Source organism: Schistocerca piceifrons, chromosome 3 (genome assembly GCF_021461385.2).
Source record: "Schistocerca piceifrons isolate TAMUIC-IGC-003096 chromosome 3, iqSchPice1.1, whole genome shotgun sequence".
NCBI classification, from domain to species: Eukaryota; Metazoa; Arthropoda; class Insecta; order Orthoptera; family Acrididae; genus Schistocerca; species Schistocerca piceifrons.
The window spans coordinates 486446236-486462029 of NC_060140.1; the positions used below are offsets into that span (position 1 = coordinate 486446236).

The window sequence follows — 15794 nt, forward strand, 5'->3', positions numbered from 1 at the left end:
CATAGTGCTCAGAGCTATTTGAACCATTTTTGAACCTTACTGTCCCTGCTGTAAAAAATGGTTCAAATGGCTCTGAGCACTATGGGAGTCCCCTAGAACTTAGAACTACTTAAATCTAACTAACCTAAGGACATCACACCCATCCATGTCATAGGCAGGATTCGAACCTGCGACCGTAGCAGTCACGCGGGTCCGGACTGCGCGCCTAGAACCGCGAGACCACCGCGGCCGGCATCCCTGCTGTAGCACGGAAATGTGTTGGCCAGTAAAATGTAGATAACTTACATATGTAACACCGAAATAAAACTAATTTTACTCCTCAGACCGGATTTTAGCTGCAAAAAGTTTTAAATGTGCTCCAGTACTGGTTCAAATGGCTCTGAGCACTAAAGGACTTAACATCTGTGGTCATCAGTCCCCTAGAACTTAGAACTACTTAAACCTAACTAACCTAAGGACATCACACATATCCATGCCCAAGGCAGAATTCGAACCTGCGACCGTAGCGGTCACGCGGTTCCAGACTGAAGCGCCTAGAACCGCACGGCCACACCGGCCGGCGCTTCAGTGCTACAACGTGGCGTTCTCAGATGATAATGGAGGCACTTCACAGCATATTTCTCCGTGCTACGTCTCTTAGTAAATTACATTTTCGCCTCACACCGTATTTTACATGCATACATTACGTGTTCAAGTGGGGTAACTTTGAACCAATGGATCTCGAAAACAGATATACAGGGTGTTACAAAAAGGTACGGCCAAACTTTCAGGAAACATTCCTCACACACAAATAAGGAAAAGATGTTATGTGGACATGTGTCCGGAAACGCTTAATTTCCATGTTAGAGCTCATTTTAGTTTCGTCAGTATGTACTGTACTTCCTCCATTCACCGCCAGTTGGCCCAATTGAAGGAAGGTAATGTTGACTTCGGTGCTTGTGTTGACATGCGACTCATTGCTCTACAGTACTAGCATCAAGCACATCAGTACGTAGCATCAACAGGTTAGTGTTCATCACGAACGTGGTTTTGCAGTCAGTGCAATGTTTACAAATGCGGAGTTGGCAGATGCCCATTTGATGTATGGATTAGCACGGGGCAATAGCCATGGCGCGATACGTTTGTATCGAGACAGATTTCCAGAACGAAGGTTTCCCGACAGGAAGACGTTCGAAGCAATTGATCGGCGTCTTAGGGAGCACGGAACATTCCAGCCTATGACTCGCGACTGGAGAAGGCCTAGAACGACGGGGACACCTGCAATGGACGAGGCAATTCTTCGTGCAGTTGACGATAACCCTAATGTACAGCGTGTGCAGGCACTATCAGCGACTAATTGGCCTCCACGGGTACACTTCTGCGAATGGTTCATCGAACAATGTGTCAATCCTCATTTCAGTGCAAATGTTCTCTTTACGGATGAGGCTTCATTACAACGTGATCAAATTGTAAATTTTAACACTCAACATGTGTGGGCTGACGAGAATCCGCACGCAATTGTGCAATCACGTCATCAACATATATTTTCTGTGAATGTTTGGGCAGGCATTGTTGGTGATGTCTTGATTGGGCCCCATGTTCTTCCACCTACGCTCGTTGGAGCACGTTATCATGATTTCATAAGAGGATACTCTACCTGTGCTGCTAGAACATGTGCCTTTACAAGTACGACACAACATGTGGTTCATGCACGATGGAGCTCCTGCACATTTCAGTCGAAGTGTTCGTACGCTTCTCAACAACAGATTCGGTGACCGATGGATTGGTAGAGGCGGACCAATTCCATGGCCTCCACGCTCTCCTGACCTCAACCCTCTTGACTTTCATTTATGGGAGCATTTGAAAGCTCTTGTCAACGCAACCCTGGTACCATATGTAAAGACTCTTCGTGATCGTATTGTGGACGCCTGTGATACAATACGCCATTCTCCAGGGCTGCATCAGCGCATCAGGGATTCCATGCGACTGAGGGTGGATGCATGTTTCCTCGCTAACGGAGGACGTTTTGAACAAATCCTGTAACAAATTGAAGTCACGCTGGTACGTTCTGTTGCTGTGTGTTTCCATTCCATGATTAATGTGATTTGAGTAGAAGTAGTAAAATGAGCTCTAACATGGAAAGTAAGCGTTTCCGGACACATGTCCACATAACATATTTTCTTTCTTTGTGTGTGAGGAATTTTTCCTGAAAGTTTGGCCGTACCTTTTTGTAACACCCTGTACATATGAAAAAAAATTTTCAAAGTTGTTCGAGATCGGCATCTTACGAATATTCCGCAAAAAATTACAACCATTTGCTATGCATCTCCGTTTCGGGATCCGCGGCTGGACTTTGGTACCCAAAAAATAGGTTTTTCAGATGTTTCTCGGTAACGGATAAACATTTGTTAAATGGTGAAATGACTCTCCTAGATGAACTGTATTGAATATACTGTCAAAATCTGAACAATTTACAACGATTATTTGTTATGTAGAATTCGCCTCATACGGGATTTTGTGTGTAGAAGTAGAGTAACTATGAACCTGTGGATCTTGGAAACGGATAAAGATATCAATCAAATTCTCAAAATTTTTCGTGATCAGAATCTTAGGAATACATCGTAAGACTTACAGCCATTTGCTGTGCTTATCCGTCTTGGAATTCTTGGTTGGGGTTTGGTCTGCTGGTGACGGTGAAAATGCAGATAGTTAAGAAAACTTTTTTTATGGGGATGGCGGAAAGGAGGGGGGGAGGGGTTCCGAGGAATCACCCTTGTACTAGTGGCGCTACCTTAAGTCCCATCAAGCCCACAGTAGCCAACTTCAAAAGCAGACAGAACCAACCTATGTGCTCCATTTGCTAAACAGGAGGAAGTGTGTAATAGTCATATTTTAACACTGTACCGTAAGGTAGTGACACTAAGGTGATTTTTGTGTTGGCTATCCCAATGGTCCCTAGCCCAAGCGCTATACAAAACACTTGATCCTACCTTTTCACCAACAATAGAATCCAAGGTGTGCATACCGACTGAAAGACGCATCGGGCTCCAGGACAATGGTATATTTAACGTCGATAATATAATTCTTTGCATTGTCGTAAACCCAAATGCTGTTTACGAGTCACCACTATAGCAACACTTGTGGCTAAATGTCTGATTTTGTGTAGAAAGTGGACATCTCTTTAGGCCACAAATTTTGCCAAGAAAACTTGATGCACAGGGGTTCCTTTTGTTTCTACGGTGGTACCTTTTAGGACTTTTTGAGAACATGATATTTGCCTACCTTTGAGGGATATGGTACTAACATGAGAGGTGGTGGCAAAGGGGCCAAACCACATTTTACTGTTAATGTAAGACGACGTCTAAAGCGTAAGTACAGTTCATGATGGATAGGTCAAGAAGGGTCCTTAGCTTGGCCACCAAGGTCACTTCTTTTCTCTAAATTTTTTTGTCTGGGGTCATCTCAAAAGCGAATTGTACAGCACTTCCATTACAATCGTTGAAGAACTGCTGCAACGAATCGTACAGTCTTGTCAGATTTTACGATTTTGGGTTATTAGAAAGAATTCGTAACTCCAGAGACGAGTGCCATGTCACATCCAGTTTGAGGAGGACATGTAAAACGGCTCTTTAAACAGGCATTTAACTATAGCACGTAGTGCGATGAAGTAAAAAATGGTTCAAATGGCTCTGAGCACTATGGGACTTAACAGCTTTGGTCATCAGTCCCCAAGAACTTAGAACTACTTAAACCTAACTAACCTAAGGACATCACACACATCCATGCCCGAGGCAGGATTCGAACCTGCGACCGTATCAGTCGCGCGGTTCCGGACTGCGCGCCTAGAACCGCGAGACCACCGCGGCCGGCGATGAAGTAATATTGTGTTGCTTGTTCAGGTGGGCAGCGGGCGAAACTAGAGACAAATTACAGGAGAACAGGACCTCCTACGTTCTTTGCCGAGACACTATTTTTCAATGAGTCTACATTCACAAATCATCGGAGCATAAACCGGCCTAAACTGCATTACTGTAGTGTACACAATCCTCACTGCTTGCGGCAAGCTGACCACCGACGTTCTTGGTATGTTAAAGTATGGTGTGCCATCATGGAAACAAACTCATTGGTCCGTATTTTATCGAAGGTACTTTGAATCGACGGAGATATCGAACGTTTTTGAAGCAGGAACTACCGGCACTACAGCAGGATATCGCCCTGGACGTTCGACAGCGTATGTGGTTTCAGCACGACGGCTGCCCAGGCCATTACACAACTGAATCATGGGAGATATGATCCGCGCATCGACAGAGGTGGCCCTATTCAATGGTCCGCTAGGTTGCCGTATTTGACGTCACCGGATTTCTTTCTGTGGGTATGTTTAAAAGGTAAGGTGTACCAGCAAGTCAAACAGTCTGTGAAGACGAGGTCGACCACATCAGAAACATCTGAGCCGACATTCCCGCAGATTTGTTTTTGTGATGTGTACGGTCACTTGAAAACGGGATCACTAGGTGTATTGATGTTGGTGGTAGTACTTTTGAACACTTACTCTAATTGCAAAGTAGAGTAGCGTTTGTCTCTAGCCATAGTCACAGTGCGCGTAGAGTAGCCTCTGTTCGATATGTCGGTGGAATACAACTTTGCGAATGGGAGTTTCCTATTAGAAGATATCAAGTACTGGCCTCTCCTACCTTCACAACATGAAGGTGTGGTCTCACGTGTCACTGGATATTGGATTTTGCAGTAGAATCGTAATCTGCAATACAAAATAAAAGAAACGGGGTTCCCATTGAACATGTGAAATTTGTTCCCCGCCACCTACGCACAGGGTGGTTGGCGCGTCGAATGTGGTATCACTGGAAGTTCTCCTGCGAAACAAAGGAATTGGAATTATAACTTTTTCGGATCTGATGTGTAGTTTCGAGGTCTTTCACTGTCCTCCGTTGAAATGAACACCATGTATCGTGTGGTCCTAATTTCGATATGTTAGTGATTTCTCCTTGTGAACAAAATTGGTTTAAGTTAATTAGTAAGTTTATATGTAAATTAAAAATAATATAAAAGAGCCAAGGATGGAAAACGTTATTAAATAACTTTTTATTTCTTACATAAATAGTGATACATTTAGTATGGTGCATTCATTTCAGTGCACTTTGAGGATAGGAGCAGCGATAGCAGGTGCGGCGTAGGCCAGAGGGGCGTGGATGGCGGGGGCGGCGTAGGCTACGGGGGCGGCGGCGACAGCGGGAGCGGCCAGGAGGCGGGCGGTCTGCGACACGCGGTACGTGTTGGCGTACGAGGAGGCGGCAGGCGCCACGGCCACGGGGGCGTGGGCCACGGCGACTGCGGGGGCGGCCACGGCAGGCGCCACGGCGACGGCGGGGGCGGCGTAGCCTCCCAGGTACCCGGCGTGGGCGGCGGCAACGGCGCACATCAGGATCACCTGCAAGTACCACCATATACAGTCATTTTTTACAACTGTGTGCGATAATATTTACGGTATTGTCAAGCCGACCATACTCCAAAAGTGACTGGTCACTGCCCTACAGGTCGTAAACGGAAACTGATAGATAAAATTTTACACTGGAAAATAGGTCCAAAAACTGACCGTCCCTTTTTATGAAGAAAAATGAAATCGAATATGTTTTCCTTCATCTCGTTGTAGTATTATCGTTTTATATACTGAGAGAGATAAAGTACACTCTCCCAAAAATTGCAAGTGTATGATGACTCACGCTTGTCGCACATATAGTATGTGCTGTCAGCGAAACAGAGAACATCAAGTGGATGTAACATGTAAACACTCAGTGAGAAAGGAAGGAAAGGAAAATTACAGTTTCACATCCTGTAGACAATCGATGTCATTATTGAAGGAACTCAAAATGAGGAAAGACAGAGTAGGAAATTGTCCACATCCCTTTAAAGTAACCAGTAGTTACCTCACCTAATTTAAAAAAAAAAAAAAACAGTAAGAAATCGAAATCTGAATGACATGATGTGGTTTGCACTCTCTCAAATTGGGGTCAAGTGCCTTAGCGGTAAGCCACTTCGGTTAGTAACACTTAATGTGGTTGAGACATATCCAAAAATTATAAATGTTAGTCCTTCGTTTCCAGACAAAAGTTCCTACATAAAACTTCAGCTGTAGCCTCTATAAATAAGTACTGTAGACACTGTACATGTAACAGCCGAACTGACTTTCCGACTTTCTCTTAAAATCTCTAATTTCTTATAACTTTTCTTGCCATTGTAGGGCGTTTAATTTGTGGGTAATTATTGCTTTTGTGTCACTCCTTACTGAATATAGGGTGTTGGTTCAGTTGTTCTTGTCTCCTCCAGACGTTTAATAAAGAGATTTGAGGGCACAGATTTCTCTTATTTATTTTGTTTTCTGGAGGATTGCTCAGAAGCACGGAATTGGAAACCTTTAATGAATGTATGATGTTTTCGCTTTACTATATGTTTCAGTTGGAATTATTGTAAATTTTCCAAAACCTCTTTTATTTTTTGAAGTTTCCTATTCATCAGCGTAAAGGATGGCGAGATGGACAGATAAAATTATTTTTGCTTTTGTCTTTGCAGACACTGATTAACATAAAGCAACATTTTCTAATAAAAACTACTCTTCGACAATCAAAAAAATGTTCAAATGTGTGTGAAATCTTATGGGACTTAACTGCTAAGGTCATCAGTCCCTAAGCTTACACACTACTTAATCTAAATTATCCTAAGGACAAACACACACACCTATGCCCGAGGGAGGACTCGAGCCTCCGCCGGAACCAGCCGCACAGTCCATGACTGCAGCACCTTAGACAGCTTTTTTTCTTTTCATTCTGTTCGTTGTTGATCGTTGTGTTTGGTCGTTGCGGACGTCACGTAATATCCGTTCAAGTTCGTTGTTGATCCTTCCACTGAGTTTTTTATTACAGAGGCCAGCCGGCTCTCTGAACGAACACGCAGAGCCTCCGTGCCGGCATAGACCGCTCGGCTCTTCGACAGTCGATAGAAAGCAAAAGAGACAGGTAAAAGATTTCCAAAAGACATTTTTTCAGCTGTTCCTGTGGTGAAATTTGACGTCAAACATGCAAGATCTGTTACACTATATAGCTTTCAGTACACGACGGAACGTCTGATGCAAACGTAAAATTTAGGAAAATCGCCTGTGGATGGAATTAACGCAGATAAAAATTCTGCTCTGAACTGAATGAGGTACCACACGAGTACTTTCTTCAGCCAACACTATTAGACAGTCACTTAAATTTCTGTTCGCTAAAAGTGAATCTAGAAATATTTTTAACTACCTCTTGACATACACTCGCGAACACCACCTATTACACACGATGCTGTTAAGGTGCATCACAACGGCTATGGCGTGGCAAACCATATAACTCGGTTTTATACATCGTTAATCACAGTATTACAAGCAGTGGACAACAAAATCCACACTTGAACACGATTGACATAAAATTCTAATTCTACAAAAGTCAATAATTACGTACAACGATGGATTTTCCAAAAGTATAAAGAAAAAACGCGTAGAATACGAAATAGCTAACTATATGCACAGCAAAAAGCACCAAATGACTAGCGACGAATTACGCCAACAGTTGGTGTACCATGTCTGTCTGTGCCTGTTACTCCATAATGTCTTCACAAGTAATGTAATCAAGTAATTGTTGTGTAGACCAGGAAAAACACTACACAATACGGATTTCACATGTTAAGCGCGCTGCTTTCTGAGCGTACGAACTAGCCCTAAGAACAAATACAATGACCATCTGCCTTAAAAACTTTGAGTCCAGACTAATTTCTAAGGAACCAATTCCTGCTATTGTATAATGTCATAAACATATAGCTCTGCCAATCACTGAAAACAGATCTTTCTTACAAGTAATAGTCAAGAGAGCAAACTTAGTCTTATTTCAACGTCCCTAGATTAAAGAAAGTTTTCTAGTAAATTTTGACAATTTTCTCTAAACATTTGTCATCTTGTAGTTGCTATCAACTATAACGTTTTACATTCGCGAATGACAAGAGAGTTCCGGCTTGGGGTGACCTACATTTTCACCACTTATATTCGTTCAGACACGCAGCAAGAGAGGAATACTCACAAGCTTGTACATGATGTTGGAGTGTTCGTTGTCGTCTACGAGCAACTGGTGCCGGTAAGCAGCAGCGGCGGGTTTATATACCCAGCAGCTTCTGGACGCGAGGCCTCGCAGAATGACCGTTTAGCAGTCTAGGTCGGCGGGCGCAGATTGCGCAGTTGTGCTCTTGATCTCGTTCGATTTCTGCTCGCGTTCTTGAAACAAATGTACTACTCTTGGCGTGTACTGTCACCCCCGGAACGGAACAGGACGATCGCTTCATCAGAGTTCTCTGGGTGAGTTTTGGTTTAAATATATGAGGGATACATCACAAAAAAGTATTTGAACTCTAATATACTATTTTAGGTACAGCAGTGAAACACCACTCATCTCGCCCACTGGTGGGGGGAGTGGGGGGCGAGGGGGGGGGGGGGGGGGGGGAACCAGCCTTCTGATCTCCCAACGGAATTATTTTCCCCTAAGTCACTTAAGGTCAATACAGAGATGATTCCTTTGAGAGGAACGGCCGGTTTCCTTCCACGGCTCTGTCCAGTCTCAGTTCATACTCCATCTCTAATGACCTCAATGTCGGAGGATCGTTAAACACTCATCATCTCTCTTATACTTAAATCGTGAATAATTACAAAAGGAATGAATAGTATAACTCTTATTCTCCCATGTTTTTAATTTCGTAATGTAGGTTCTATAATCCGATCGTACACTTAGTAACTCTGACGTTACCGCCTGAACAATATTTCCGTAGTGCACTTTGGAAGTTCTCTAGCTCCTGTTTAAATAGCTCTGTACATAACATGAACGACTGCACTTTATCAGTGGACGTAGTTTCAACCTAGTGGCAAACCCATATGGTTAAGGCAACGTATCTGTTTTTCTATCCTTACAAATACATCTGAAGAGGGAGCGCACAGAATCGTGGTTTATGTAGGGGATGGCGGATCTTGGTGCTCGGTTCCTATTTGAGTTAACAACACAGAGCAAAATGTTTTTAGTTAGTCCCGGACCGCCGGTCATTATTAAAAATAATTGAACCCCTGTTTCACTATAGCTGGAGCTGGCGCCCAAGCAAGCTGTGCGATTCGATTAATTCCTTTTGAAGAAAAAAGGTTTTGGGCTGAAATTAATGCAAAAGCAATTACCCTCGTTCCGATTTTATGTGCAAAATTAGACTCTGTACTGCAGAGAGAATGATTGTTCAAATTTGGTCCACCAGTGCATCGGACCATTGTCTAAGATATGTTTTGACTCTTTGAAAAAGCCTTGCTCCGTTTGTATTTTAAGTGTAATAATCACTTTTTAGGGTTTTTGGAGCGCACCACTTCTACACTTTAAACTTGTCGAATAGGTTCAAGCTATCGTAGAAAAAAAAAGGAGAATGCATCCTAGGCAGAGTTAGGGATGTAAAAGAAGGGGACTAGCTTTCTTACTTATCTCGAAGCTTCAAAGGCATTTAAGTCAAAACACTTTTTTATATTCACGCTTTTGTACGAGTTAACCATACTTTCCCAGCTCAATGAACTCTCCTAGTCTCAACCCCTGTTACATGTAAGGTGAGGGGTGTAAGAACAAATAGACACAAATTTATGTTCTTATATAGAGTGGGATGCATCAGGAATGGGAAAGATCCGAAAGGTGGGGGGGGGGGGGGGGAAGGGGGGGGGTGCACGTACAGTATAATAGGAAGTATCCCAGAGTGGGGATGCATGCATCTTAAACTTTAATGACACGTTGTGTCATACTGCACGACAAATGTCATGGTGAATTACATGATGGAATGTGTCGTGTTACACAACATGACGTTACATTACATTACTTGAACCAATGCGTTATATTCCATGACTTGGGAACTAATATTAACAAGTAAACAAGCGCGAGTATGGCAAGATGTTTTGATTCACGTTAGTTTGCCAGATAAGTCGAAAAGCTAGTTCCCTTCTTTTACATGTACATTATTACATTACTGTCAACTAGATAAATCGTGTTATACTTTTACTCTTTAGTTTTTGTTCCTGTTACATTTCTGTTTGACGAGAGCACTTTTGCTCAGACGCTTTTAACCATGATGTGATACATGTATTCCATGTAATTTTTTATTCTGAAGAAGATTGAACTAGTGGAATCGAATCCATGGTCAACCGAAAAAAGTTTTGTGCAACAGATGTGGCTTTATATACATCCCGTAATTAAATAGAGTACGGTTGCTGGATCACAGCCAATCAAAACGTATAAATTTCATGTACACATGTAATCAACAGTATCTACGACTCCATTGGTTGAATTGTAGTCCAGATTCACAATCTACTTTCCTGTAGAAGTGTCTGTTTCATTAGTTTCATGGACCGACGACAGAAAAAACGCAGCCTCGTTTCTTTTCGTTTGGCACGAAACAAGACAGAAGTCATCTTAAAATCCGAAATGACAGTTTACAATTTCTCGCGACCTGCTTGGCAAGAATTCCGGAGGAATTTCCTTCTTGTTCTTTCCAGTGACCCTATGACGGTTAGCCCATTTTCAAGAAGACACTGTCCTAAACGATAACTGCTATAATAGTTGTCCATTGTTACATTCCTGTGAGTGCCCTTGATTGGTTCAACTAATCTTTTCACAATATCCATAGGCTCGTTAGATGCAAGATATGGTCCAGGATAGTGTCTGCTGCAGTGTACTTCAAAGTTACAAATGTCTTGCTATCGCACAATGCACACATGTTCAAACCATACTTGGCAGGCTTATCGAGCTTGTACCGCACAAAATCACAATGTCCACGAAACCGAACAAGCATTTCATCTTCGATTCTGAACTCCCCTGGGCTGCAATTACTTCTGCAGTTGTTCAGAAATGTAAAAGTGGAGATCACCAATGGCAGCCATTTTGTCAAGCTCTTTTCTCGTTGACGTATCATCAAACTTCAGCGACCGGAGAAAGAACAGAAAGCGCTTGTAGCTAAATGCTGCCCTGAAAATAATCATCCCTGTGCCATTTGATGCCCACAGCTCTAATACGTTTGTGCCTTCCCCTTTTTGTACACTAATGAAAAACAGTGCTCCTAAGAGAGACATAATTTCAGGAGCAGACGTATTTCTGCAGTGTAAGTCTCTCGCGTAATTCAAACATGATCTATTGTTGTTTATATATTTATTGGTGTTCGCAACAACATCGATTACCTCAGGATCAAAAAATTTGAGAAAACTTTCAATTTCAGTTTTAGCTCCTGTAGCGTTTTGGACCAGGCAAGACACTGATTTTATTCTTACGTTGTGTTTTACATGGTACCACTGACGCATTATTTATTTATAAAGTTTCGTGTTCCTTAACCAATATAAAAATTGCACTCATCACTTGCTAATTCATTCACTTCATTCCCGCCGTTCAGATTCACTGGCATAATCTGCAGCCTCGATTATTTCTGCTTCATCATCGCTGTAAAAGAAGTTAGCGTAATCCTCTTCGTCAGGTGATTCCAGAAGAAGTCGCTCAATTTCGTCTGGCGCCAATCCTTTCTTAGGTACGGACCTTCAAGACAATAGGAAAATATTAATCTTTAGTAACTAAATAATCATTCCCTCGAAGTGTTTTTGTAAAACATAGCTTCTGATCTTCAAAACATTCAGCAGAGATTACACCACATTTAGTTACATCACCGGGCGCGTGCGGTAGTCAGGGCCACCTAATTGTAGTTGACCACTTCACAGATCAGTCATGGCTATTATGAACGGTCTTATAACGCGACAATAGTGAAAATTGTCGACTGACAATGTCATCGAAGCATATATATCACTACTGTTGTGTACATGGCGCGCTAATTCAATTGCGGAAAGAAAACTGAGTTGGCGGTACTGTATGCCGCCACGCGCCCGCCGCAGGGATAATCATTCTTCATTTTTGCTGAACTGTGTTTTCAAACTAAGTAAAATTTGCTGTCCTTTTTGGTATTGCTGTTTTAACGGGCAGCAGTGTATTTATTTTCCACAGTCGCGAATTTTAATTTTCATTCATCAGGTTATCACAGTCCTCATGGAAACTGCTGTTTATCCAAAGTCTAAGTAGCCTGCGATCTCATCTTACTGAGGGCCCGGTGACAAGACGACGACCCTGGCTGCTGACATTAGCGGTAGGACGATTGGTGAAAAGCGCCAGCGCCTTCGGAAGGGACGGGCATGCTATCAACAAGGACGGCAAGCAGCTCTAGCGCTTGCGGCGCACAACCACCAGGAGGACGAAACACTGTGTCGGCGACAGGAACGTGGCTAGGGATGCTAGGCGCAAACGGCCGATGGTGCGACCGATCCGAGGGAGGGAGGAGAAGATAGAACCGCGGTGCCGGCTCCCCTTCAGTCAGTTCATCAGCGTATCTGATGATGGCAACGCGAACATTTGTCGACTTATTGTGGCTGTTGGACGCTAACGTCCGGCAGCTCACTCGTGAACTATTTCGACTTCCTTAGTTGTGTTAATAATTAGCATGTCAGCTCCTTGCTGAAAGTCCACAAAATAACTGCCTATCATATGAACAACTTTAAATGGTTGCTTATTGCCAGTTGTTGCTATGGTGTTCATTACATCATCAGAAACAAAATATTTCCTCATCTTTGCTCTTTTCTGAATAACGAACTTCTTTTAGAGTTAACAGTTTTTCTACCACTTCCTTTTCTTTAATTATTCATATTTTTGTACCGACAATGAGAAGACGAAATAGACAGGCTACAAAACGATAGTAACGAGAAGAATTGTATAATATCTACACTCCTGGAAATGGAAAAAAGAACACATTGACACCGGTGTGTCAGACCCACCATACTTGCTCCGGGCACTGCGAGAGGGCTGTACAAGCAATGATCACACGCACGGCACAGCGGACACACCAGGAACCGCGGTGTTGGCCGTCGAATGGCGCTAGCTGCGCAGCATTTGTGCACCGCCGCCGTCAGTGTCAGCCAGTTTGCCGTGGCATACGGAGCTCCATCGCAGTCTTTAACACTGGTAGCATGCCGCGACAGCGTGGACGTGAACCGTATGTGCAGTTGACGGACTTTGAGCGAGGGCGTATAGTGGGCCCGTCGACCTGGGACCGGACCGCAGCGACGCACGGATGCACGCCAAGACCGTAGGATCCTACGCAGTGCCGTAGGGGACCGCACCGCCACTTCCCAGCAAATTAGGGACACTGTTGCTCCTGGGGTATCGGCGAGGACCATTCGCAACCGTCTCCATGAAGCTGGGCTACGGTCCCGCACACCGTTAGGCCGTCTTCCGCTCACGCCCCAACATCGTGCAGCCCGCCTCCAGTGGTGTCGCGACAGGCGTGAATGGAGGGACGAATGGAGACGTGTCGTCTTCAGCGATGAGAGTCGCTTCTGCCTTGGTGCCAATGATGGTCGTATGCGTGTTTGGCGCCGTGCAGGTGAGCGCCACAGTCAGGACTGCATACAACCGAGGCACACAGGGCCAACACCCGGCATCATGGTGTGGGGAGCGATCTCCTACACTGGCCGTACACCACTGGTGATCGTCGAGGGGACACTGAATAGTGCACGGTACATCCAAACCGTCATCGAACCCATCGTTCTACCATTCCTAGACCGGCAAGAGAACTTGATGTTCCAACAGGACAATGCACATCCGCATGTATCCCGTACCACCCAGCGTGCTCTAGAAGGTGTAAGTCAACTATCCTGGCCAGCAAGAACTCCGGATCTGTCCCCCATTGAGCATGTTTGGGACTGGATGAAGCGTCGTCTCACGCGGTCTGCACGTCCAGCACGCTCGCTGGTCCAACTGAGGCGCCAGGTGGAAATGGCATGGCAAGCCGTTCCACAGGACTACATCCAGCATCTCTACGATCGTCTCCATGGGAGAATAGCAGCCTGCATTGCTGCGAAAGGTGGATATACACTGTACTAGTGCCGACATTGTGCATGCTCTGTTGCCTGTGTCTATGTGCCTGTGGTTCTGTCAGTGTGATCATGTGATGTATCTGACCCCAGGAATGTGTCAATAAAGTTTCCCCTTCCTGGGACAATGAATTCACGGTGTTCTTATTTCAATTTCCAGGAGTGTATGTCCAGTATACCTAATTCCTGTAACGCATTCTGCACTTACCCAAGTTAGTATGAAGAAGTCATAGGAGTTACTTCTCATCCATCTACTGCGCTTCGCAGCTCTTACATTAGACATCATTGGACACAGAGTTTTTGTTATGTGAAAGTCTTGTTCACATACCACCTAACGAACCAGAAAACATTATCTATATAATGCTGGAGCTTAGCCCCTTATGCGTGATAACCCTTCAAGTAAGGATAGAACTGCGTAATGAATTACACGAGGATAGGCAATAGACGTAGATTGAATTGTCAAAAGACCTATGAACAGATGGTAGAGGCATTACATACTACAAAATGAAACATGCAGGAACAAGAACAAAGGTACCAGGTGACGACGGAAAACGTGTCTGCTCAGACAGCACAAGAAAATACCAAAGTGCAAAATTTAGAAAGAGAAACTGAAGAAGAAATGTGATCTTAAGTGAAAATATGAATTCATGCGCAAATATGTCATATACATAGGAGAAAGATGGGGGAAAGTTCCAAGAAGATACACTAATAGGTTAAATCAATGGTGAACAACGATAATGCACGTTACTCTACAAGAATTGCGCACGGACGAGTTTCCCGCGTCTGAGCAGTCACAGAGCAGCCTGTACGGAATACCCTGTCGGAGCTACAAGTACCTGGCGTCATGCTTGAACATACATAAGTTTCATAATTTCCCAATATTGAGTTAAGTGACTGCTTACGTTTACTACAGTAGCACAGACGTTTGTGGGACCAATAAACCTTCAGTCACAAATTTCATTTGATGCCTCATAAGGTCATAATTTTCTTCATAACGGCTCAAATGGCTCTGAGCACTATGGGACTTGACTGCTGAGGTCATCAGTCCCCTGGAACTTAGAACTACTTAAACCTAACTAACCTAAGGACATCACACACATCCATGCCCGAGGCAGAATTCGAACCTGCGACCGTAGCGGTCGCGCGGTTCCAGACTGTAGCGCCTAGAACCGCTCGGCCACTCCGGCCGGCTTTCTTCATAACGATTGGAGTAGTACTTGGTCAAATGGTTTTCCGACATCAAGAAGTAGTGTATCTACCTGACTCTACCTGAATCCATGGATTTCAGTGTGCCGTATGGGAAAACTGCGACGTTAGTTTCGCATGTCCGATGTAACAGGAATTCATGTTGGCTGGCGTGGAGATTTCACTCGGTTCCAGATACCATGTTAGTTTGATTTCAAAATGTTTTTGACAACAAACAAATGACAAATACAACTGTTGACCACAGTTTTTTGTTCGAGTGATCTGTGGTATATTTTCGTTTAAGAGGGGCCAAAATAGCCGAAAATTCCGCATAGAAACTGATGAGCCGACTCTTGAGCAACGTTTAGTTGTAGCGATTTCAGCTGTAACTCAACACTACTGACACACTTATCTACATTGTCGAATCACATTACTGTTATCACCAGTCAAATGCTCAAAATCCGCATTTTGCAGCGCGGACTGCTGCGAGACGTGCAGGAAGAGTCAGTGAGGTTCTGAATGGTACCCACATGGATCTGGGGCCATGCCGACTCCACTTACGTGGCCAGCTGCGCTAGGTTTCTCGGCTGAGCATCCGTGGCGCGAACACCCCAATCGAGGTGGTCCAGCA

General features: G+C 44.0%; 1 protein-coding gene across 1 annotated transcript in view; it reads right to left on the reverse strand.

Annotated features, from left to right (window-relative positions):
- LOC124788754 (cuticle protein 12.5-like) overlaps positions 1-14261 on the reverse strand; it is a 51568-nt gene extending 37307 nt beyond the window's left edge. The window contains exons 1-2 of the mRNA XM_047256036.1: positions 14187-14261; positions 5351-5422 (exon numbers count right to left, since the gene is read on the reverse strand). Coding sequence (XP_047111992.1) covers positions 5351-5422; positions 14187-14261 — 147 coding nt within the window. The remainder of the gene's footprint in view (positions 1-5350; positions 5423-14186) is intronic.
- Between the last annotated feature and the right edge of the window lie 1533 nt (positions 14262-15794).